A 26,495-nucleotide genomic window follows, 5' to 3' on the forward strand; every position below is an offset into this window, starting at 1 on the left:
TTTAAAGGGGAGGGGCAGATGATTCCTCAAGAATAATCAATAGCAGTTAGTACTCCTAAAAGCTGTTTATTATTTATCATTTTTAGTCTTCATGTAGTTACAGTTTCAACAATTTCTTAACTATATATCTCTAACCATCTCTCTTCTTTAATAGAAGACTATTTTTAACTGTCCTCTTTTTTACACTTTGCTTGAAGTTTGTTTTTCCTTGAAAGGGTATTTTCCATTATAATTAAACAAACAGTGGCAATTTATAAATATTGGAGAAAATATTAACCTTTATTTATTTATTTAATATAATTTATTATCAAATTAGCTAACATACAGTGTGTACAGAGTGCTCTTGGTTTTTGGGGTAGATTTCCATGATTCACCGCTTATGTACAACACCCAGTGCTCATCCCAACAAGTGCCCTTCTCAATGCCCATCACCCATTTTCCCCTCTCCCTCATCCCCCCATCAACCCTCAGTTTGTTCTCTGTATTTAAGAGTCTCTTATGGTGTGCCTCCTTCCCTCTCTGTTTGTAACTATTTTTTCCCCTTCCCCAAAATATTAGCTTTTAGATCTAATTTTAACAAGGATAGCTCTCATTAGGATTGGTATATTTCAAATATTTTGTTGTTGCAGTTTGTGAGATACACCAGTAGTGACTATGTGTGATTCCTTTGGCTCACTTCTGGGATTATGAAAAATATTGCACATTTTATTTCACTCATCTGTAAGTAGGTTGAAGGAATAATTTTAATAATTTATAAATTTCCTATTATGGCATCACAATGAGACCCTTTTCAATTTCTAAGGAAAACATACCTTTCAAAATCTCTCCTTTTTCATCATGAGAGTCACTTGTGGAGATTGGGTAACTTAGATTCTGAACTGATATGATTTATGCTACTTAGTAAGTAGGCCTCATCCCTGTTCCTGAAAATTGCTCTCAGGTAGCTCTGAGATGGCTCTGGGATGATCTGATATGGGGGAAATATTTTGTGTTCAAGGGATATGCAACACTTTTGTTAAATGTGCCTTCATTTAGTTCCATGAGATAATTAAGAATTCAAGAGTGTGTAGGGCAACACAAATTAGTGCTCTTTCATAGCTGGGAACTGTAGCAGTAAACTGTGAACTATGCCTCAATTCAATTTAAGAAAGGGCATTTTAGTTTTTAAAAAAGAATTTACTTATTTAAAACAATTTTCTTTTTAGTTTAAGTAATCTCTACACCCAACATGGGGCTCAAACTCATGACCCCAAGGTGAAGAGTCACACGCTTTTTGGACTGAGCCACACAAGCACCCTGCATTTTAGTTTCTAAATGCTTTTGCCTTCATGGGAAACTGTGTTGCAATACATAGAATAAACAGAATGTCATGTGATACAATTGTCTGGCATGGGGAAAGGAGAGGAGAAATAATATTGAGCAAGATTCTGAGGGGAGATTATGTAAAATATAGAAGCTTATCTGAGGAGAGATTATTTGTCTGAGATTATTTAAAATACTGAAGCTTTAAAAGAAAATTTGGAAATACCAATTGGCCTGAAACTGTCAAGCATTTTTGGAGGTTGGCATTAGGAATACATTCCAGAATCAGAGTGATACATATTTTAAATGCCTAGGAGAGCAGTAGATAATTAACACCCTAATATCACACAGAAAAAAATATTTTTGTTTGGGCACTGGGTTTCTTTTAGAAAATATTTCTGATTAAGTAAATTATTGTACAACCATATGATGGATTACTACATAACTGTAAGAAATAAATTGGAAAGCTATGTACTTATATGAAATGATTTCAAGATACAATGAATGAAAAAAGCAAGATGCAGAACATGGTATATTGTGTACTTACATTTATGTATTAACGTGGGGGAGAACATTTATAAAAATTTGCTGCACTACACAAAACATCTCTGGAATGATACACACAAAAACGTAATACTTATTTCTCTAGGGATAAATGTGTTATTGAAACAAGACAGGGAGAGAATATGCGTTATGTACCTCTTCAATTTTGGAGCTACATGAATATATATTTAAAAACAACTGTAGATTCAAAAAAGAAAGGTTCGCAAAACGTTTATAAGCATTTGGTGCATTTCCACGGGAAAACCTCTGGGTGTCGTTGTAGGTCAAAAAAGTGAGAGAAAAAGCATTTGGGAGTCTCTTAGAGGGTAACTTCCTGCTCAAACCAGCCACATAGAGGACACCAGTACTGATTCGGATACAGAAAACAAAAGCAGGAAAAGCGACCCTACCCGGGATTTTGCCATCCACAGAGGGCTTAATTCTCCTCCCATCCAAAAAGCAGAGCCACCGTGAAGGGAGACAGGATGAGGCCGAGGCCGAGCGCAGAAAGGAGCAGCCCAGCGCGGTGGCGGCAGGTATTGTTGCCCTTCCTGCTGTCTTTGTTCCGCGGGGCTCTTCCAGATCAAATCCGCTATTCAATTCCCGAAGAGCTGGCCAAAAACTCGGTGGTAGGAAACCTCGCCAAGGATCTGGGGCTCAGTGTCCGGGATTTGCCAGCCCGGAAGCTGCGGGTTAGTGCGGAGAAAGAATATTTCACTGTAAATCCTGAGAGTGGGGACTTACTTGTGAGTGACAGAATAGACCGAGAGCAGATATGCGGAAAGAAGCCTCTGTGTATTCTGGATTTCGATACTGTCGCTGAAAACCCACTAAATATTTTCCATGTAGCAGTAATAGTACAGGATATAAATGACAATACCCCGCTATTCAAACAGAATAATATTGATTTAAAAATTGGAGAATCCACTAAGCCAGGTAAAACATTTCCACTAGACCCGGCCCTGGATTCAGATGCTGGCCCAAATTCACTGCAAAGATACCATCTTAATGACAATGAACACTTTGATCTCATAGAGAAACAGGCTCCAGATGGACGTAAATATCCTGAGTTGGTTCTGAAACATTCACTAGACAGAGAAGAACAGAATCTCCATCAATTGGTTCTAACAGCTGTGGATGGTGGAGACCCACCCCAAAGCGGCACCGCTCAGATCCAAATCCAAGTGACCGATGCCAACGATAATGCCCCAGTTTTCATCCAGGACGTGTACAAGGTCAGCCTGCAGGAAGGTGTACCTCTGGGCTTCTCCGTGCTTCAAGTAACGGCTACTGATCAGGATGAGGGCGTCAACGCAGAAATCACCTACTCCTTTCATCATGTGGATGAACTAGTGGAAAAGTTTTTTAACTTAGATAAAAGAACAGGTGAAATCACAACAAAGGATAATTTTGATTTTGAAATTGCTAATAGTTACAGTCTCAGTGTAGAAGCAAAAGATCATGGAGATCTAGCAGCCTATTGCAGTATCCAAGTTGAAATTCTCGATGAGAACGATTGTGCACCTGAAATGGTTATTACTTCGGTATTTACTCCGCTACCAGAAGATTCACCACCAGGAACTGTGATCGCCTTGATAAAAACAAGAGACAGAGACTCTGGAGAAAATGGAGAAGTTTACTGCCGCATCTTGGGAAAGGCCGAGTTTATATTGAAATCTTACTCCAAGAACTATTACAAGCTAGTGACAGACGGGCCCCTGGACCGGGAGGAGAATCCAGAATATAACATCACTATAATGGCCACCGACAGAGGTAAGCCGCCCCTCTCCTCTAGTATAAACATCACTCTGCACATCGCAGATGTCAACGACAACGCGCCAGTTTTCGAACAGGTTTTCTATTTGGTTCATATTGCCGAGAACAACCCTCCAGGAGCCTCCATCGCCCAAGTCAGCGCCTCCGACCCCGACCTGGGACCCAACGGCCGCGTGTCCTACTCCATCGTGGCCAGCGACCTGGAGCCGCGGGCGCTGGCGTCCTACGTGTCCGTGAGCGCGCAGAGCGGCGTGGTGTTCGCGCAGCGCGCCTTCGACCACGAGCAGCTGCGCGCCTTCGAGCTGACGGTGCAGGCCCGCGACCAGGGCTCGCCCGCGCTCAGCGCCAACGTGAGCCTGCGCGTGTTGGTGGGCGACCGCAACGACAACGCGCCTCGGGTGCTGTACCCGGCGCTGGGGCCCGACGGCTCGGCGCTCTTCGACACGGTGCCGCGCGCCGCGCAGCCCGGCTACCTGGTCACCAAGGTGGTGGCGGTGGACGCCGACTCGGGACACAATGCGTGGCTGTCGTACCACGTGCTGCAGGCCAGCGAGCCCGGACTCTTCAGCCTGGGGCTGCGCACGGGCGAGGTGCGCACTGCGCGTGCTTTGGGCGACAGGGACGCGGCCCGCCAGCGCCTGCTGGTCGCCGTGCGGGACGGGGGACAGCCGCCCCTCTCTGCCACCGCCACGTTGCACCTGGTTTTCGCCGACAGCCTCCAAGAAGTACTGCCGGATGTCAGCGACCGCCCGGAGCCCTCTGACCCTCAGGCCGAGCTGCAGTTTTACCTGGTGGTGGCTTTGGCCTTGATCTCGGTGCTCTTCCTCCTTGCGGTGATTCTGGCGGTGGCCCTGCGCCTGCGCCGCTCCCCAAGCCCTGCTGCCTGGGGCTGCTTTCAGTCAGGCCTCCGTTCCAAATCTGGACCTGGGGTTCTCCCCGATTACAGAGAAGGGACTTTGCCTTATTCCTACAATCTGTGCGTTGCTTCACAGTTAGCTAAGACAGAGTTTAATTTTCTTAATGTCACCCCGGAAGTGACTCCCTCTCAGGATCTCCTCTGTGAAGATGCCGCTTGGTTACCAAATACAAATCATGAAGGCGCTGGGGTCCCATTTGCATCAGATACTATTCTAAAGGTGAGTTTTAATTTACTTCGCTAGTTTTCACTTTGGGTTTCAATGTTTGTTAACAAATCACCTTACTGGCGTAGAATCACTATTTCATATTTTGTCTTGTGGGTTCAATTTAGGCAGTTTTCTGCCTTAGTTATCTTAATCTTATCTAAACAGAATTTTAACATAGGTTTTCTCTCTGATGTGTGAGATTTATTTGTCCATAATTACAAGCCTTTACTACACGAAATAGTTTCTGCTTCATCTTTATATTACTTACTTCTGAAATTTCATTACTACTGGGATCTTAAGCTATTCCTTTTACCCTACAGATCTTTATCACTCAGATTTTAGTTTTACTTCCTCTTAGAATTATAGCACTTCAGAGTAAAGAGAGCTTTCCATGTTCCTCGTTTGGGAAAACTGGGAACCAAAAAGAAAATTTTACCCAGTGTCATGGCTTGTCAACAGCAGGGCATGGGTAGGACTGAATTGTAGACCTCCCTTCTAAGTATCTTTTCAAGCTTAATGTCTTGAGATCTCAGATCTGTTTTTAAAGGATAAGCAACATTTGAGGCCTGTAGTATCTGTTATTAAGAGTGTGTTTATGGGGGTGCCTGGGTGGCCCAGTGGTTAAGTGTTTGACTCTTGATTTTGGCTCAGGTCATGATCTCATGATTCATGAGATTGAGCCCTGTCAGTGTGGAGCCTTCTTGGGATTCTGTCTTTCTCTGCATTTCCCTGCTCATGCTCTACCTCTCTCATAAATAAATAAACTTTTAAAAAGAATGTATTTAATAAGTGGGAGAAATCGTTCTCTCTCATGCATATAACAAATTGCTTTTGTGAAAAATTGTACAATGAGAAAAATTTTGCAAATTATACTCTCATTGTTTACCTAAAACTTTCTTTTTTGAATTTTCTAATTATAGATATAAAATCTCTTCGTGTTGTTTCTTTTCCTATGGAGGTGTCATTAGGGAAAAAATTGCTTTTCTCGGTGGACTCTCTGAAATGTCCCTTTGTTTTCAATCGTGAGGCTTTTTTTCCTGCTACCATGTAAAGGTGATAGCATTTAATATCCGTCTCAACATAGAAAGGGCACTTGCCTGCTCACTAAGGATCTGGACATGTTTTTCTGCCTAGGTGACTAACGAAAGCCCTTTTCTTCAGTCACTACATTGACTTCCCCAAGAGTCTGTCAGTGTAAAATGCCTTAACTCCAATTTAGACATGATAATAGGGAAATATAAATAATGTGTAGTTAACCCAACTCCGACTCTTAGTCTGATATAGTGGAGCTGCCAAACTCTTAGTGTGAAAGTCTGGGAACTTTCTTAAAGACCTCAAGTAGCAAAATGGACCCTTTATTTTCTCTGTTTACAACATCTAATACAATTTGCTTGAATCAGTAGGCCTTTATGCAATGGTGCGATGAGAGCTAGGTTTGTTTCCTGGACATTCTTGTCCATAGTAGGTACGTTTTCATAAATATATCCTAATAAAAAGATGAAATTTTAAAGCCTACAAAATTAAGAATTCTAATGTCCTAATTTAATGGACTCAGTATAGGTAAGAGGTAAATAAAGGACATAGACTCAATGGCACATTAAATAAAACTTTTCTAAAGAAATAAAAATGTAATAATTATATTGATCTCAAGGTTTGTGGAAGTCCTTTGATATTTCAGAATTAAATCTTAAATATGAGTAATGTCACTTGTCAATAGGTTAAGAATACAGCAAAATTATTAGAAATAAAATATAATTAAACATTTATGAAATAAAAACAGAATTGGTGTAGTAACTGGTTAGGACTCTGAGCGTCGCTGTTCACCAAAGTGGAAAAGCTGTCCGCTGACGGCGACCTGACTCTGCTCCTTCCGCCCTAAACAAACACAGACCAGAGAAATTTGGGGAAAAGCCTCGCGTTTCTGTCAAGTAATGTGTTTCCTTTGACTGGAAAGAAATAAGGGTACAGCAGACTGGAATTAGGACTAAGGAAACTGGTCGGAGAGAAGGAAATGGCGGATACACTGAGGGGTTGGGGCTGCATAGAGCCGCTTCTGCTCCTCCTGCTCCTGGAGACGTTATGGGGAGCTGGAGCCGGGCCGATCCGCTACTCGGTGCTGGAGGAGCTGGACAAAGGCTCCTTCGTGGGCAGCATCGCCAAGGACTTGGGTCTGGAGCCCCAGGAGCTGGCGGAGCGTGGCGTCCGCATCGTCTCCAGAGGTAGGACGCGGCTCTTTTCCCTGAACCCGCGAAGCGGCAGTTTGGTCACCGCAGGCAGGATAGACCGGGAGGAGCTCTGTGCTCAGAGCGCACGGTGTGTGGTGAGTTTTAACATCTTGCTTGAGAATAACATGAAAATTTATGGAGTAGAAATAGAAATAATAGATATTAATGATAACTTTCCACGTTTCCGGGATGAGGACGTAAAAGTAAAAGTTAATGAAAATGCGGCTACGGGAACTCGGTTAGCGCTTCCTTTCGCTCGAGACGCGGATGTGAGTATGAACTCCCTCCAGAGTTATAAGCTCAGCCCCAATATGCACTTCTCTCTGGAGCAGAAAAGCGGAACTGATGGACAAAAATATCCGGAGCTGGTACTGGAACGGCCCTTGGACCGCGAGAAAGTAGCTGTCCACGACCTTCTTCTCACAGCTTTAGATGGTGGAGACCCCATACTCTCTAGTAGTATGCACATACACGTGGTGGTCCTCGACTCAAATGATAATGCGCCTCTCTTCACTCAATCTGAGTACAGAGTGACTGTTCCAGAGAACATACCTGTAGGCTCTCGGCTGCTTACACTAACCGCCACGGATCCAGATGAGGGAGTAAATGGGGAATTAACATACTCTTTTCGCAATGAAGAAGATAAGATTTCAGAGACTTTCCAACTTGATTCCAGCCTGGGTGAAATCTTAACTCTGCAATCACTGGATTATGAGGAATCCAGATTCTACCTCATGGAAGTGGTAGCTCAGGATGGAGGTGCTCTTCTTGCCAGTGCTAAGGTATTGGTGACAGTACAGGATGTGAATGACAATGTCCCAGAAGTGATCCTCACATCCCTTGCTAGTTCCGTCTCTGAAGACTGTCCTCCTGGAACTGCAATTGCACTGTTTAGTGTACATGATGGTGATTCTGGAGAGAATGGTGAGATTGTGTGTTCTATCCCCAGGAACTTGCCCTTTAAATTGGAAAAGTCAGTTGATAATTATTATCACTTATTGACAACGAAAGCCCTGGACAGAGAAGAGATCTCAGATTATAACATCACAATAACTGTCATTGACAGTGGAAACCCACCCCTGTCTACAGAAAGCCACATCTCCCTGAATGTGGCAGACATCAATGACAACCCTCCCGTCTTCCCTCACACCTCATACTCCACCTACATCCTGGAAAACAATCCCAGAGCCATCTCAATTTTATCTGTGACTGCACACGACCCTGACAGCGGCAACAACGCCAAGATCACTTACTCTCTGGCTGAGGATATGTTTCAAGGAATGTCTCTGTCTACCTATGTCTTCATCAACTCCAATACAGGCATCCTGTATGCTCTGGGCTCTTTTGACTATGAGCAAGTTAAAGATCTGCAGCTGTGGGTAATGGCCAGTGACAGTGGAGACCCTCCACTTAGTAGCAACATGTCACTGAGCCTGTTTGTGCTGGATCAGAATGACAATGCCCCTGAAATCCTGTACCCCAGCATTCCCACCGATGGCTCCACTGGTGTGGAGCTGGCTCCCCGATCCGCAGAGCCTGGATACTTAGTGACCAAGGTGGTGGCGGTGGACAGAGACTCTGGCCAGAATGCCTGGCTGTCCTACCACCTGCTCAAGGTCAGCGAGCCAGGACTTTTCACAGTGGGGCTACACACGGGTGAGGTGCGCACTGCACGGGCCCTGCTGGACAGAGACGCGCTCAAGCAGAGCTTGGTGGTGGTGGTCCAGGATCATGGCCAGCCCCCTCTTTCAGCTACTGTCACACTCACTGTGGCTGTAGCTGACAGTATCCCAGATGTCCTGGCTGACCTGGACAGCCTGAAGCCCTCATCCTATGCTGACGACTCCAGTCTCACACTGTACCTTGTGGTGGCAGTGGCTATAGTCTCCTGTGTCTTCCTTGCCTTTGTCATCGTGCTACTGGCACTCAGGCTGAGACGCTGGCACTCTTCAAGTCAGCTCCAGGCATCAGGAAGCAGGTTGGCTGGCATGCCCACCTCACACTTTGTGGGTGTGGACGGGGTGCGAGCTTTCCTGCAGACTTATTCCCACGAGGTCTCCCTCACAGCAGACTCCCGGAACAGTCACATGATCTTCCCCCAGCCCAACTATGCAGACACACTCATCAGTCAGGAGAGCTGTGGGAAAAGCGAGCCTCCTCTGATATCTGAGAAGATAAATGTAAACGAAGAGCTAGGAGTTGTACAGGTGAGGTTTTTTTTTTTTTTCCCAGTATCTTTGCTTGTAGCATTTTTTTCATTTGTTTCCTCAATCATTTGTCTGCCATATTCAAAGTTGGTTAATTATATAAATAATCAATCATTGTATGTTTTATTTAGAGATTGACTTGATTTAATTTGATGATGCTCTCTTCATTTGTTTTCAAATTATATTTTGGGTTTAATGTCTTTTTTTTCAATACATGAAATTTCTAGACAATCTAGCTGATATCCATAGTCTTAAAATAAATGAAACATGATCGCTTTACCCAAAGACTTTCTTATACAACCGTTATGTTTTTTTAATGTGTATTTATTTTGAGAGGAGGGGAGGTGCAGAGGAGAGGGATAGAGAGAATCCCAAGCAGGCTCTGTGCTTTCAGTGCAGAGCCCGATGCAGGGCTCTAACTCACAAACTGTGAGACCATGACCAGAGACAAAGTCAAGAGTCAAATACTGAACTAACTAAGCCACCCAGCTGCTCCAGAATTGTTATTATGTTAATAGAAGAGTTGTTTGATTGGTCTAAATTGTTACATGTAATGTTCTCTTTTGAATATTTGTGTAAACACCAATGGTGAATATGTTTTGGAAGAATAGTGTACAGCATTGAAGTTCTAGTATACTGTTTCTATAAGGAAATAATTTACAGTATTTTCATAAATCAGTGGAGGAATATAGAAAACTACATGAAAAAAATAAAAACATCAAATTTATAGTCTGTGGCATTCTCAAGTCTGGAAACTTTGGGTTAATCTATGTAATTACTGGACATGTGTATTTGTTGAGAGAAAAAATCAGTGAGAAAGAGCCTTAGAACTTTATTTTCTGATGCAGTTTAAAATCTCCAAAGAATTATATTTTGCTACATTCATTAAATACACCATTAATATGCCATTACACCTGGAATCATCTGGTTACAGATAACCTCTTCACTTTTTAGAATCAATATCTACTTGAATGTTTGCATTTATTCAAGTGTCAGTACAATTCTGCTTTATTACTAGACTCTAAGATTTGTGGTTTTTAAAATTATTATTTTTTGAGTGAGAGAGAGAGAGAGCATGAGCAGGGGAAGGGTAGAGGGAGAGGAGGAGAGAATATTAAGCAGGCTTCATGCCCAGCATGGAGCCAGACATGCTGGGCTTGATCTCATGACTGTGAGATCATGACCTGAGCCAAAATCAAGAGTCAGACACTTAACCAACTGAGCCACCCAGGCACCCCGGACTCTAGGATTTGTACTTGGAAAATCAATTCAACATAAAAATTGTTTAAAATTTTGAAATTCACATGCTCATCTTAAATTAATAATCCTTCTTAATGAAATGTGGGTATTTCATTGGGTATTAAAATTCATGAGTATGTGTTGCTTAAGAAGAACTACCCTTTTGGGGCACCTGGGTGGCTCAGTTGGTTAAGCTTCCAACTTCAGCTCAGGTCATGATCTCCCAGTTCATGGGTTCAAGCCGCACATCTGGCTCTGTGCTGACAGCTCAGAGCCTGAAACCTGCTTCAGATTCTGTGTCTCCCTCTCTCTGCCTCTCTCCCATCCACTCTATCTCGGTCTCTCTCAAAAACGAATAAACATTAAACAAAAATTTTTTTAAAAAGAAGAACTACCCTTTTCATTTTTGATATCTGATTTACTGAAGATGATTTTCAGATGCTTCTCTTTAAATTTTTCAAATACTGTACTTTATCAGCTGCAAAGTATGAATAAATAGGGGAAATGGCAATAAAATATTACGAATGGGATAGTAGGCTACATTACCTGACCAAACAAATGGTTTATTGTTACATGTGGGAACCTATGACTACTTAATTTTTATTTTTTAAATATTTATTTGAAGGGCATCCAATTAATTTTTATATGGACAATTCTGATCACAGTGTAAAATGTGCAGATTCACTGAACAGCAAATACATCAAAAGAGTAACAAGAATCTGTATGATGAAGGATGGAGACTGATACCATTCACTCTTACAAGAAAACTAATTTTTTCATTATATTTTATAATAAATATTATTTTTTCTTTTCATTATATTTTAATGAAGATGTTATAGACTTTGGATATGTGTCCTGAGTAAACCTCTATAAACTTCAATAGACTTTATATAATGAAATGCTTGATCCAACACTCTGAGTGTATATACTGTGTATACTCCATATTCTTTGAAATATTTGAATCTTTAGTTTCACATGTGCTCTGAAAAGATAACTATCCTATACTAACTTAAGTGTTCACACCATATTGTTCAGTCATGTTTTGGAGCAAATTCTCGAATCTGTTTTTTATGTTTGTATGAAGTAGAGATGTCCATGAGTTTCTGCCTAGAATCCTGAATACAATGAACAGTTTAAGATGTCTAATGCTATTCCACTATGAGTTCAGCATTGCTACACATCCGCTAAGTTTTAGAATGACAATGTATTCTGTAGGTTAAAAAAGTTTCTTTATGAAGATTTCTAGTTTGGAAATGGAATTAAACCTGTAAGACCTATCAGAAACATAAAATTGACATGCTTATTTACAAGGCAAGAATGTCAGTAACAAAGGGCTGGGATGATCTGATAGTAACCTTGGGACCAAAAAAAGTGGACAACATAGATTACTTTCTTTTTTTTTTTTTAATTTATTTTTTATTTTTTTATTTTTTTTAAATTTTTTTTTCAACGTTTATTTATTTTTGGGACAGAGAGAGACAGAGCATGAACAGGGGAGGGGCAGAGAGAGAGGGAGACACAGAATCGGAAACAGGCTCCAGGCTCTGAGCCGTCAGCCCAGAGCCCGACGCGGGGCTCGAACTCACGGACCGCGAGATCGTGACCTGGCTGAAGTCGGACGCTTAACCGACTGCGCCACCCAGGCGCCCCCATAGATTACTTTCTTTAGAATATGTGATTATAAGGACTCATACTTCACTCCCCAAATTCAAATAACTCCCATTGCTAAGCTACTTGAGAAGAAACAGTACCATTAGAAACAATGGTAAAGTCGTGTGGAAAAAATAAAATCAGAGGAATAGTTTTTGAATCCTAGTCATTTGAAAGTAGACACTTGGAAACTAACAAGGAGTTTCTTCTTGCTTCTTACCATACTCCTGTTTTATAAGAATAATCAGTCTCTTTACTTACATATCAATTATTTGGGGGGTAAGGTGACAATGATAATATAGAAGGAAGTGAAACACAGGATAAAACTAAAAGCTATGATATTTGTAACATTTTTAAGTTAGAAAAAAAGAAAATAGAGTGGAGTAGTAATACATATCAAGCTGATATTTCAAGAATTTTCGTATTACACTTTCTGCTGCACCACCACTACTTTCATTTGTGTCATTTTCTACATATTATTTTATTTGGTCTTCAATTTTACTAAGTAACACAGGGAAGATGTTATTATAGCCATTTTATGAAAATGGAAATGAAAAGCACTACGATGCCAATGTCTTCAGCAAGTTACCTCTGCTCTTTGAGGAGTAAAAATGACTTGATTTAGATGGATAAAGCTCAGGTTCAAATAAAATCACAGCCAGACCAGAGATACAGTGAATATTTAAAATGTTAAAATCCTTGTAAAATGAGAAAAATGAGTATCTATATCAGGACACAGTAGAATTTTCTTCTAACCCACTCCTTACTTGGAGCTGATGTAGTAACCACTACGGCAGTTCTGCAGCCCAGACGCGGGGTGCCGCTGTTGGCTAGTACTGAGCGAAGTATCAGCTTCTCCTGGCGCAAAGGAATCGCCAGCCCACCGCGGAACCGCGAGAATTGGACACTCTGCCTCTGGCTCTGTGACGCTAAGATATTTGTTAGAACCCGCCTGCCAAGACAAATCAAGGAGTTGCTCCTGCTCGGAGAATTCTTGGGATAATTTAGCGACCATAGCTCTTCAGAGTCAGAAAGGCAAAGGCGCTGAAAGCGGGATGAGCGATCACTTGGGATTGAAGGGCCCGGCTGGGCGGAGACAAATGCTGTTTCTCTCTTTGCTGTCTTTGTTCTGCCCGGTGATCTCGGAGCAGATCCTCTATACTATTCCGGAGGAGCTGGCCAGGGGCTCCCTTGTGGGAAACCTCGCCAAGGATCTGGGGGTTGGCGTTGGAGATTTGCCTGCTCGAAACCTGCGTGTTAGTGCACAGAAGAAACTGTTTACAGTGAGTACCGAGAATGGGGACTTACTTGTTAGTGACCGTATAGACCGAGAGCAGATTTGTGGTGAGAAGTCGACATGTGTTCTAGAATTCGAATTGGTGGCCGAAAAGCCTTTGAACTTCTTTCATGTAAGTGTGGTAATTCAGGATGTCAATGACAATCCACCAACCTTTAGCCAAAATATCACTGAATTGGAAATCAGTGAACTGGCCGTAACCGGAGCCTCCTTTGCCCTGGAACCCGCACAAGATTCAGATGTAGGTGTCAATTCCCTGCAGCAGTACTACCTCAGTCCCAACCCACACTTCTCTTTGATCCAGAAGGAGAACCCAGATGGCAGTAGGTACCCAGAACTGGTAGTGAAGACTCCCCTGGACAGGGAAGAGCAGTCACGCCACCACCTGGTCCTCACAGCTGTGGATGGGGGTGACCCAGCCAGAAGCTGCACTACCCAGATCATGGTGGTTGTGGCAGATGCAAATGATAATGCACCAGTGTTCACCCAGGACATTTACAGGGTCAGTGTTCCAGAGAACCTGCCTGTGGGCTCCTCTGTACTAAGAGTGATGGCCACTGACTTGGATGAAGGGGTCAATGCTGTGATCACCTACACTTTCATCAACATTGGTAGGGCAGTGAGACAGCTGTTCAAACTGGACAGTACAACAGGGGAACTCACCACTGGCGGAGGACTGGACTTTGAAGAGAGAGCGAGCTACACAATTGGGGTGGAAGCAAAGGATGGTGGACATCACACAGCACACTGTAAAGTACAAATAGATATTTTGGATGAAAACGACAATACACCAGAGATAACCCTGGATTCTGAATCTAAACATATTCTAGAAGATGCTGAGTTGGGGACTGTTGTTGCCCTGATCAAAACCTATGACCTCGATTCTGGATTTAATGGGGAAGTTTTCTGCCAACTAAAAGGAAAGTTCCCATTTAAAATAGTTCAAGATACAAAAAACACATACAAGTTGGTCACAGATGGAGCCCTAGATCGAGAGCAGACTCCGGAATACAACATTACCATCACAGTCACCGACAGGGGAAGGCCAGCCCTCTCCTCCAACAGAAGTGTCATCTTGAACATTGCTGATGTCAATGACAATGCTCCTGTTTTCCACCAGGGCTCTTACGTGGTCCACGTGGCAGAAAACAACCCGCCCGGAGCTTCTATTTTCCAAGTCAGCGCCTCTGATCCCGACCTGGGGCCCAACGGCCGCGTCTCCTACTCCATCGTGGCCAGCGACCTGGAGCCGCGGGCGCTGGCGTCCTACGTGTCCGTGAGCGCGCAGAGCGGCGTGGTGTTCGCGCAGCGCGCCTTCGACCACGAGCAGCTGCGCGCCTTCGAGCTGACGGTGCAGGCCCGCGACCAGGGCTCGCCCGCGCTCAGCGCCAACGTGAGCCTGCGCGTGTTGGTGGGCGACCGCAACGACAACGCGCCTAGGGTGCTGTACCCGGCGCTGGGGCCCGACGGCTCGGCGCTCTTCGACACGGTGCCGCGCGCCGCGCAGCCCGGCTACCTGGTCACCAAGGTGGTGGCGGTGGACGCCGACTCGGGACACAATGCGTGGCTGTCGTACCACGTGCTGCAGGCCAGCGAGCCCGGACTCTTCAGCCTGGGGCTGCGCACGGGCGAGGTGCGCACTGCGCGTGCTTTGGGCGACAGGGACGCGGCCCGCCAGCGCCTGCTGGTTGCCGTGCGGGACGGGGGACAGCCGCCCCTTTCCGCAACTGTCACGTTGCTCCTGGTTTTCGCAGACAGCCTACAAGAGGCGCTGCCGGATGTCAGCGACCGCCTGGAGCCCTCTGACCCCCAGGCTGAGCTGCAGTTTTACCTGGTGGTGGCCTTGGCCTTGATCTCAGTGCTGTTTCTCCTAGCAGTGATTCTAGCGGTTGCGCTGAGCCTGCGACGCTCCTCCTGCCCTTCCTCCTGGAGCTGCTTTAAGACTGATGTCTGCTCCAAGACTGGATCTGGGGTTATTCCCAACTTTAGCGAGGGGACTTTGCCTTATTCTTACAATCTATGTGCTGCCTCACATTCCTCAGAGACTGAGTTTAAATTTCTCAGTATAAAGCCTGAAAATGGTCCATCACAAGATCTTCTATGTAATGAAGCCTCTTGGTTTGGAAGTGCCAATAATGATAATCGCAAAATGACTTCCAATTCAGTCAATTTGCAACAGGTGAGTTACGTCAAAACCTTTTATTTCTATAAGTATAATTAGGTTATAGATAAAAAGTATACAGGCTAACTATACCCTGATTTTATTGTGTTTTATTGATTTTTCTGGGCATCGTTTGTGTGTGAGGGGTGTTAGAATTTTTTTGTTCATTTATCTGTGTTGCAGTCTTTCATATAAAGTGGCCTTGTGATGTCTTGAAATTTTTGTTAAATCTAAAACCACATATCATGAAACATTTTTGATATATTAGCATCACCCTGTCATTGGGAAACCTTATATAATTAAACACAAATGTAGGCACTTAAGTGGTTTACTTAGTTTCACTGCAGTCAGTCCTAAATTATGTTTTGTATATAATATATTAATACAAGTTTTCTCATTGTAGACAATATATTTTCACTTCCTTTTTTATGTTTTTATTTTATTTTTACAGTTTTTTTAATTCATTTAAGTAATCCCTACACCCAACGTGGGGCTCAAATTCATGACATGGATATCAAGAGTCACAGGCTACTCTGATTGAGCCAGCCAACTGCCCCCCTTTTCATGATTTTAAAAGTATACAGAAATATTGCTTATGCTAGAGCATTTATTAATCTATGTGTTAATAAAATAGATGACATCTAAACGTGGCAATACTTGTAACTGGCGGTAGGTGAATTGGTTCCAAATGTGTAGTTGTTGGTGCCCTTATTGAAAATGGGACAAATAAAAGAGACTCTTAACTATAGAGAATAAACTGAGGGTTGCTGGAGGGGAAGTGGGGGGGGGGATGGGCTAAATGGGTGCTAGATATTAAGGACGGCACTTGTGATGAGCCCTGGGTGTTACATGTAAGTGATGAATCACTAAAATCTATCCTGAAACTAGTATTACACTATATCTCAACTAACTAGAATTTAAATAAAAATGTGAAACATTAAAAAATGAAAATGGGACAAATATAAATGATGGTGGAATAGAATTCAAATTTACAGAAAAGCATAATCTTATTTCTTTTCTCCAAGGCCCTAAGAGCTCATGACCCCCCCAAAAATGAGTAGTAAATTCCCGTGAATATATAAAACTATTCAAAATATGCGCTTTTATTCTTCTTGGGGAGGGAAATATGAGTGACATCTAAGCAGATTTAGCAGAAATAAGATTCTTTGCATGATGGTTTCACAAAAACAGTGCAGTATTAAGTTAGGACTCTAAGCGTCGCTGTTCACTAATCCCGGCAAGGAAAGTAATGACAACTCAAGAAATATCCTCCAGCACAAAGCAGATCAGACACCATAGCTCTCCAGCTGCGCAGAAATTCTAATCTAAAACGCTTCGCATCTGACCTCTACTTGTTTATGGACCTTGGCTTCTAATTCAGAGAAGCACAAAAAAGTGATTGTGAACCTGCTCCCTCTACTCACAATCCCCAGGAAGTCCATAAGGAGCCTGTCATGGCAGCTCTGCAAAAGCGCCGGCACCAGAGCGGATTAGTGGTACTCGTTATTCTGCTGGGGATTCTGGGGGGGCTCGGGGCCAGGCAGATCCGTTATTCCATTCCTGAAGAGCTGGACAAAGGTTCCTTCGTAGGAAACATCGCTGATGATCTGGGGCTAGAGCTCCAGGAGCTGGGGGAGCGTGGAGTCCGCATCGTCTCCAGAGGTAGGATGCAGCTCTTTTCTCTGAACCCGCGAAGCGGCAACTTGGTCACCGCAGACAGAATAGACCGGGAGGAGCTCTGTGCCCAGACCGCGCGGTGTCTGGTGAGTTTTAACATCCTCATCGAGGATAAACTGAATCTTTATCCCATAGAAGTGGAAATACTGGACATTAATGACAACACACCCCGATTCTTTAGGGAAGAATTAGAAGTGAAAATTCTGGAAAACGCACCCCCATCCTCTCGTTTTCCACTAATGGAGGTCTATGACCTGGATGTGGGAATGAACTCTCTTCAAAGCTTCAAACTCAGCAAGAATAGTCACTTCTCAGTGGACGTGCAGAGTGAAGCTGATAGGCCCAAATACCCGGAGCTGGTGCTTGAGCGTGCCCTGGATCGGGAGGGAGACTCCGTTCACCACCTCATCCTCACTGCTGTGGATGGCGGTGAACCTGTCCGCTCAGGCACTGCTCGAATTCTGGTAACTGTCCTAGACGTGAATGACAACGCTCCAGTATTTACTCAGCCTGTTTATCGTGTAAGTGTTCCTGAAAACCTGCCAGTAGGCACACCAGTCTTGTCGGTAAATGCTACTGACCAGGATGAAGGAGTCCATGCGGAAGTAATGTATTCCTTCCTGAGGGTAACAGAAAAGATCTCCAAGATTTTCTGCTTGAATGTTTTCACTGGAGAAATCTCGATCTCTGCAAATTTAGACTATGAGGATTCAAGCTTTTATGAACTGGATGTTGAAGCCAGAGATAGGCCAGGTCTACTTGACAGAGCAAAAGTCTTAATAACTATCTTAGATGTAAATGATAATGTACCAGAAGTGGTAGTTACATCTGGAAGCAGATCAGTTGCTGAAAGTATGCCTCCAGGAACAGTAATCGCTCTTTTTCAAGTATATGATAGAGACTCTGGACTGAATGGCCTGGTAACATGCTCCATCTCAAGAAGTATGCCATTTGAACTGGAAAAATCAGTAGACAATTATTATCGATTAGTGACCAATACAGTACTAGATCGAGAACAGGTATCCTTGTACAACATCACTGTAACAGTCACAGACAAAGGAATTCCACCTCTGTCTACAGAAACACTTATTTACCTAAATGTGGCAGATATCAACGACAACCCACCTGCCTTCCCCCACTCCTCCTATTCTGTCTACATCCCTGAAAACAACCCCAGAGGTGCCTCCATCTTCTCTGTGACTGCACATGACCCGGACAGCCATGAGAATGCCCAAGTCACTTACTCCCTGTCTGAAGACACGCTCCGGGGGGCACCCCTATCCTCCTATGTGTCCATCAACTCTGACACTGGTGTCCTATATGCCTTGCATTCCTTCGACTATGAGCAATTCCGTGACCTGCAACTGAGAGTGACTGCGCAGGACAGCGGAGACCCACCGCTTAGCAGCAATGTGTCCTTGAGTATATTCATTCTTGACCAGAATGACAACACACCGGAGATCCTGTACCCCGCCCTCCCCACCGACGGTTCCACAGGCGTGGAGCTGGCACCCCGATCGGCAGAGCCCGGCTACCTGGTAACCAAGGTGGTGGCGGTGGATAGAGACTCTGGCCAGAACGCCTGGTTGTCCTACCGCCTGCTGAAGGCCAGCGAGCCGGGGCTTTTCGCGGTGGGGCTGCACACGGGCGAGGTGCGCACAGCGCGGGCCCTGCAGGACAGAGATGCGCTCAAGCAGAGCCTAGTGGTGGCAGTGCGAGACCACGGCCAACCCCCTCTCTCGGCCACCGTCACGCTGACGGTGGCGGTGGCCGACAGCATTCCAGACGTCCTGGCCGATCTGGGCAGTCTCGAGCCCCCAGCTGACCCTGATGCCTCAGGTCTCACGCTGTACCTGGTGGTGGCGGTGGCCGCAGTCTCCTGCGTCTTCCTCGCTTTTGTGATCGTGCTGCTGGCTCTCAGACTGAGGCGCTGGCGCTCATCGCGTCTGCTCCAGGCTGCGGGGGTTGGATTGGCTGGCGTGCCCGCCTCGCGCTTTGTGGGCGTGGATGGGGTGCGGGCTTTCCTGCAGACGTATTCCCACGAGGTCTCCCTCACCGCGGACTCCAGGGAGAGTCACGTGATCTTCCCCCAGCCCAACTATGCAGACATGCTCCTCAGTCTGGAGAGCTGTGAGAAAACAGATCCCTCATTAACATCTATAGATTTTCATGGATGTAAGGACGAAGCAGAAAATATTCAGGTGAGTTCACTAATACATTTATCTTTACATCCTTGAGGAGTTATATTTTGTGTAGTTTTCTTTACTGTATTGTGAAACAAATGTTTTAAAAATGTAAGAGGCAAAAGCAAGTTAACCGATTTATTTAACATAGAATACTTATTGACATAGGTTTTGGTGTCATTTCCTTAGTGAAAGCCTATACAAGACTGTGAATAAGTGGACTGTCACATTTTTATACCTTCCCTGTATTTTCCCTTCAGTGTTCTCAATTCATGTGTTTTATAAATGAGAATAAATTGTTACATGTTTTTCATTGCACTGGGTTAGCAAGAGGAAAATACAGCTCATACACCTTGTCAGGATTTTCTTTAGATTAGATCTAGGAAAGGTTCTTGAAGATCTTCTGCCTCCATATACCTCAACTTTATGACTTTGAAAATCTCAGTTGCTTCCTGACATATTTAAAAATTTTAACTCCAGTATAGTTAATATACAGTGTTATATTAGTTTCAGGTGTACGATATAGTGATTCAGCAATTCTGTACATCACCCAGTGGTCATCATGACAAATGCACTACTTAACCTATCACCTATTTCACCCATTCCCCTCACCCACCTCCCCTCTGATAACCACCAGTTTATTCTCAATAATTAAGAATCGGTTTCTTGGCCTTTCTCTGTCTCTCACTTTCCCCTTGCTTATTTGTTTCATTTCTTAAATTCCCATATGAGTGAAATCATATGGTATTTGTCTTTCTCTGACAGACTTATTTCACTTAGCATTATACTCTTGAGTTCCATCCATGTCATCGCAAATGACAAGGTTTCATTCTTTTTGTGGCTGAATAATATTCCAGTGTGTGTGTGTGTGTGTGTGTGTATGGATATGTATGTATGTGTATGTGTATGTGTATATGTGTATATATATATAAATTTTCTTTATCCATTCATCAATGGATACTTGGACTATTTCCATAGTTTAGCTAGTTTAAATAATGCTGTTGCAAATATTGGGGTATGTGCATCCCTTTGGATTAGTGGTTTTGTATCTTTTTAAAAAATATTTATTTTGAGAGAGCGTGCGTGTGTGGGGGTGGGGGAGAGAAGAGGGAGAGAATCCCAAGCAGGCTTTGTGTTGTGAGCACAGAGCCCGACAGGCGCTAGATCCCATGAACCGTGAGATCATGACCTGAGCCAAAATCAAGAGTCTGCTGGTCAGCCAACTGAGCCACACAGGTACCCCTGTATTTTTTATCTTGAGGGTAAATACCCAGTGGCACCATTACTGGATAATATCTTAGTTATATTTTTAACTTTTTGAGGAACCTCCAACTTGTTTTCCACAGTGGCTGCACCAGTTTGCATTCCCACCAACAATCCAGGAGGGTTACTTTTTCTCCACATCCTCACCAACATTTGTCAGTCCTTGTGTTTTTGATTTTAGCCATTCTGACAAGTGTGAGGTGTTATTTTGCTTCCTGACATTTTAAAGCATAATCATCTATTAAAGTTATATCCTGGTAGAAGGTTAGACTGATGCCTAAAGAATGGAATGTGTGTGTCAAGCTTCACTAAGACCTATATCAATGAGAGATAGGGATCTAATGCCACACTAAAGGTTATTTCCTGAAACCAATAAAATACGACATCAAATAAAGTGTCATTTCAAGTTGTACTTGTGAAATAAGCATATATATGTTTTAAGACAAAATTTCATTGTACTGTGTTAGCAGTACAGCCATGTGAAGTGTGTTTATGGGCTCTCCTAGTGGGAGATTGGGGATGCTTGCTTTATGAAACAACAATTTTGTATACTCAAGACCAGAAGTTGATTCAACTTATTGGATCTGCTAAAAAAAATTCAGTTAGAAATAACCCAATCTGGGGTTAACTACATTTATATTCATTATATAACATTTTACTAAAGCTCAGTACATCAGTTGATTAGCAACTAGAAGGGGTTGATGACAAGTAATTTTGTTTACTTGGACCTACTTGTTTACTAGGAACTATGCAAAATATTATTCCCTTTGTAACTTTGAAGATTGATGTTACATTTTGTAACCAGGAAAATAATTCTTCAATAGGAAGGAGGAGGATAGGCTAACTCTTCCTGGGTATAGTAACCTTTTGGGTGTTAAATAAAAGGACTTTTTTCTAGCATAGTATTGTGTTTGGTGGTATTTTGCATAAATTGGGCTGTGTGATAGTGTGGAAGTATGTTTCATATATTTTGCAGTGTTCAGATGTACAATCACTTGAGAAGACAATAACTGATACTTGGTGAGGCAGAAATATGATTATCAGGTATTTTGAAAAAGAATATCCCCAAATTCATTAGATACTTAAAAATATTTTTCAAGAAAGGAAAGTGACCTAAACTCAGTATGCTACTGCAATTGAATATCCTAGGGATTATTTTATCAATTGAGCTCATCATGTGATGTTCAATTTAAGCACAGAAGTGGGAGCCAGAACCTCACTGCAGTAGACCACGGTTAGTGACCTTGTGCTGCAAGTCAAAATATATTTCCCTGCTAACTTTCAAGGTTGATGTTATATTTTATAACCAGGAAAATAATTGTGCAATGCCAAGGAGGAATAGGCTAATGTTTTTCCAGCTGTCATTTTCTTAAATGGGTGACATGTAGGTCATATGATACTACTATAAAGAAATTGCTGAAACTATTTTGAAAGAAAAGAGGGTTTAGAGGTAAATATAAATTGTGCCCTTTTAAAGACAATTTCAGCATTACTGATGCTTTCTGAAAAATTGAAATGAATCAGCATGGAGGTACCCAGAAACTAATGAAATCAGGAAAAACGGGAATAAGGAAAGAAGGATAAAACTTTACTCATATTACTATTCAAAATTACTGTATTCTGAGATCATTTAGGCCAAGTATGTGTTATAGTAATCTTTCTATTACATTGCGGATTTGAGATGCATGTCAACATGTTGATTACCCTAAACCCTGGAAATTTGGGATAACTATGTAGTTAATAGTGCAAATTAATCGTCATTAAATATATGAACATATAAAAATAATTTGTTCAGTTAGGCGCTGGATTGTGATTATTGTAGCTGGTTAAACTGAAGCAGCAGGGGCTGCAGTTTCCCAGTGCGGACTGTGGGCGCCGCTGTTGGCCAAAGTGCAGAGCTTGGGCACTGGCCATCTTCTCGCGCAGCCGCAGCGCACTTTCCCTGTATCAGGCTCTCTAGCTCGAGCCTTTACACAACTTCCTCCTCTGGAAAAGAGGGAACCCGACCCTCACGCTGGAAATATAGCCTGTTCGGAGCTCCGGACATCTGCAGCACAGAGATTATTTGTAATCCGGCGTCTCCAGGCCGGTGAGCAACCTGAGGGGAGCAAAAGGGATGGGGAGCGGCGCTGGGGAAAGGGGCTGGGCTGAGAGGCGGCCAGTGCTCTTTCCCTTCCTGCTGTCTTTGTTCTGCCCGGCGCTCTCAGAGCAGATCCGCTATCGGATTCCCGAAGAAATGCCCGAGGGCTCGGTGGTGGGGAACCTCGCCAAGGATTTGGGACTCAGCGTCCATGAGTTACCGAGTCGACAACTGCGCATCAGTTCGGAAAAACCTTACTTCACTGTGAGCGCCAAGAGCGGGGAGCTACTTGTGAGCGGCAGGCTAGACCGGGAGCAGATTTGTGGGAAGAAGCCAGCCTGTGCTCTGGAATTTGAGGCTGTTGCTGAAAATCCGTTGAACTTTTATCACGTGAGTGTGGACATCGAAGATATTAATGACCACACACCAAAATTCACGCAAACTTCCTTTGAGCTGCAAATAAGTGAGTCCACAAACCCTGGGGCACGATTTATTTTAGGATCTGCCCATGATGCAGATATTGGTACCAACTCATTACGGAATTACCAGCTCAATCCGAATGATCATTTCTCACTCGTGAATAAAGAGAAATTAGATGGTAGTAAATACCCTGAGTTGGTACTAAAGATGCCTTTAGACCGGGAAGAGCAGAAATCCTACCAGTTGACCTTGACTGCGTTGGACGGCGGGAATCCATCCCTAAGTAGTACTGCCCAGATACAGGTCCTAGTGACTGATGCCAATGATAACCCTCCAGTGTTCAGCCAAGAACTATACAGGGTGGGCCTTCCGGAAAATGTGCTTCCTGGCACCACTGTGCTTCGAGTGATGGCCACCGATCAGGATGAAGGTGTCAATGCCCAGATCACCTTCTCTTTCACTGAAGCAGGCCAGATCACCCAGTTTGACCTGAATTCTAATACGGGCGAAATTACTATTCTAAATATGTTAGATTTTGAGGAAGTCAAAGAATATTCCATAGTGTTGGAAGCAAGGGATGGTGGAGGAATGATTGCCCAATGTACCGTCGAGATAGAGGTCCAGGACATAAATGACAATTTCCCAGAAGTGGTAATCCAGTCTCTACCGGATCTTATTATGGAGGACACTAAGCTGGGAACACACGTTGCTTTGATTAAAATCCGTGACAAGGATTCTGGATACAACGGAGAAGTTACTTGTAAATTAGAAGGTGATGTTCCGTTTAAAATACTCTCTTCTTCTATAAACACCTATAAATTAGTGACAGATGGAGTTCTAGACCGTGAGCAGACCCCTGAGTACAATATTACTATCACAGCCACCGACAGGGGAAAACCGCCCCTTTCCTCAAGCTCCAGCGTCACCCTGCACGTTGGCGATGTCAATGACAACGCGCCGGTTTTCCCACAGCCTTCTTACGTGGTCCACGTGGTTGAGAACAATCCTCCTGGAGCCTCTATCGCCCAAGTCAGCGCCTCCGACCCCGACCTGGGACCCAACGGCCACATCTCCTACTCCATCGTGGCCAGCGACCTGGAGCCGCGGGCGCTGGCGTCCTACGTGTCCGTGAGCGCGCAGAGCGGCGTGGTGTTCGCGCAGCGCGCCTTCGACCACGAGCAGCTGCGCGCCTTCGAGCTGACGGTGCAGGCCCGCGACCAGGGCTCGCCCGCGCTCAGCGCCAACGTGAGCCTGCGCGTGTTGGTGGGCGACCGCAACGACAACGCGCCTCGGGTGCTGTACCCGGCGCTGGGGCCCGACGGCTCGGCGCTCTTCGACACGGTGCCGCGCGCCGCGCAGCCCGGCTACCTGGTCACCAAGGTGGTGGCGGTGGACGCCGACTCGGGACACAATGCGTGGCTGTCGTACCACGTGCTGCAGGCCAGCGAGCCCGGACTCTTCAGCCTGGGGCTGCGCACGGGCGAGGTGCGCACTGCGCGTGCTTTGGGCGACAGGGACGCGGCCCGCCAGCGCCTGCTGGTCGCCGTGCGGGACGGGGGACAGCCGCCCCTCTCTGCCACCGCCACGTTGCACCTGGTTTTCGCCGACAGCCTCCAAGAAGTACTGCCGGATGTCAGCGACCGCCCGGAGCCCTCTGACCCTCAGGCCGAGCTGCAGTTTTACTTGGTGGTGGCTTTGGCCCTGATCTCGGTGCTTTTCCTCACGGCAGTGACTCTGGCCATAGCCTTGCACCTTCGTCGCTCCTCCAGCCCCACCACCTGTGGCTGCTTTCAGTACAGTCTCTGTGAAAAATCAGGACCTGTGATTCCTCCCAACTACAGTGAAGGGACTTTGCCTTATTCCTACAATTTGTGCGTTGCGCATACTGGAAAGACAGAGTTTAATTTTCTAAAGTGCAATGAGCAATTGAGTTCAGAGCAAGACATACTTTGTGGTGATTCATCCGGGGCCTTATTTCCACTTTGCAAATCCAGTGAGTCAACCTCCCATCTGGTGAGTTTCTTTTAAGCATAACCTGCTTCTTCCAATCTATCCAATTCTTTATATTCATAGGAAAAGATACAATTTGTAGATCTAAACGTTTCTTTAAAAAGTAAAAAAGCTGTCATACTATTCTTCAAGGAAAGTTGAAATAGGAGCAGTTATGTGTCTTTTAGGGGTGTCTTACCAGGCTCAGATCTACAAAGCAGTGAGAGTGTGGTTTTATCAACAAAGGGAAAGAGATGATGTTATGGCCTATCTCCTAAAAGCTAATGGGACTTTTTTCTAAGTTTTCTTCTTCTTACCTAATATATTAATTTTTTAACTTGGACATTGTGTAAATGTAAAAGTGGACAGGCATTTAAATAAACCTTTAACAAAAAAAGTTACGCTAAAATTAGACATTTTTCTTAACTGATTTAACTGTTGTGTTGTTTCTTGTATTTATTCCCCTTTGTTTCAAAACCTTCTGGAATAAGGTATCTTAACATGGATTGTTATGTAGATAGACACATTGCAATTGTGTGCAATGAACTGTGTGTGTGTAAAAGCATTTTACTTAGCAGTTAGATCATTATGCTCACCAGAAGATAAAAAGCATTTTCTTTTACTTGCAGCACAGGTTTTCCACACACACACTCCTGTATCATTTTGAAGTGTCTTTTTTGCAGCCCTAAACTAATATAGCTAGAGGTCTTCTAGTCATTCTATTATCTCTAGGAGAAAAATAGTCTTCAGTTCTTCAACTTTTAGACAAAATTGCCACTCTGATGTGCATACAAATGTAATATTAAATAATACATTTGTAGATTTCTATTAGCAACAGCTTCAGTTACTAGCCACTTAACAAACTGCTGAAGAAAAGAGACTTTTTTTTTCTGTATTGACACTTTCTGACTGTTTAGTGATAATTACGTGTTTCTTTTTGTGGTTCTCTGAATCAAAATACTAATTAGGGTAAAATTAACTTTGGAATATATGTCTTTCATAAGAAGTTAATTAAGTCTGCACTAAAATATAATCATCTCTCATTTGTGGAAGAATAGGCTGGAGATTGGCTTTTTGTTGTGTATTCGTTGATATTTTTTAAACATTTTCTATTCAAATAGAAAAAATACATAATTTAAATAAAGTAGCTAAACAGGTTGCCTGGCTGGGTTGGTTGGTACAGCATGCGATTCTTGATCTCAGGGTTGTGAGTTCAAGCTCCATGTTGGGTGTAGAGATTACTTAAAAATAAATAATGCAATAACTAACTAAATAAATATGTAAACTAACAAAACAATATAGTCTTTGATGATGACACTTGAAAGTAAAAGCATTTATCCTGTTAAATTTCACAATGTT

The 26,495-nt window shown here is 43.7% G+C and overlaps 1 protein-coding gene across 15 annotated transcripts in view; it reads left to right on the forward strand.

The window, feature by feature from the left end:
* The window catches only part of LOC123605040 (protocadherin gamma-C4), a 169,229-nt gene that overhangs the window by 36,563 nt on the left and 106,171 nt on the right, over positions 1–26,495 (forward strand). The window contains exons 1-3 of one of the 15 annotated variants that reach the window (XM_045491314.1): positions 1,705–4,757; positions 14,484–15,542; positions 16,958–19,402. The exons of 8 other annotated variants lie outside the window; for them this stretch is intronic. In XM_045491314.1, coding sequence (XP_045347270.1) covers positions 2,331–4,757; positions 14,484–15,542; positions 16,958–19,402 — 5,931 coding nt within the window. In that variant the 5' untranslated portion in view covers positions 1,705–2,330. Of the gene's footprint in view, positions 1–1,704; positions 4,758–5,725; positions 9,178–12,098; positions 13,350–14,483; positions 15,543–16,957; positions 19,403–22,442; positions 25,161–26,495 lie in introns of those variants that run through there. 6 more of the 15 variants (XM_045491324.1, XM_045491332.1, XM_045491421.1 and 3 more) reach the window with 6 other exon arrangements.

Source organism: Leopardus geoffroyi, chromosome A1 (genome assembly GCF_018350155.1).
Source record: "Leopardus geoffroyi isolate Oge1 chromosome A1, O.geoffroyi_Oge1_pat1.0, whole genome shotgun sequence".
Lineage (NCBI taxonomy): Eukaryota > Metazoa > Chordata > Mammalia > Carnivora > Felidae > Leopardus > Leopardus geoffroyi.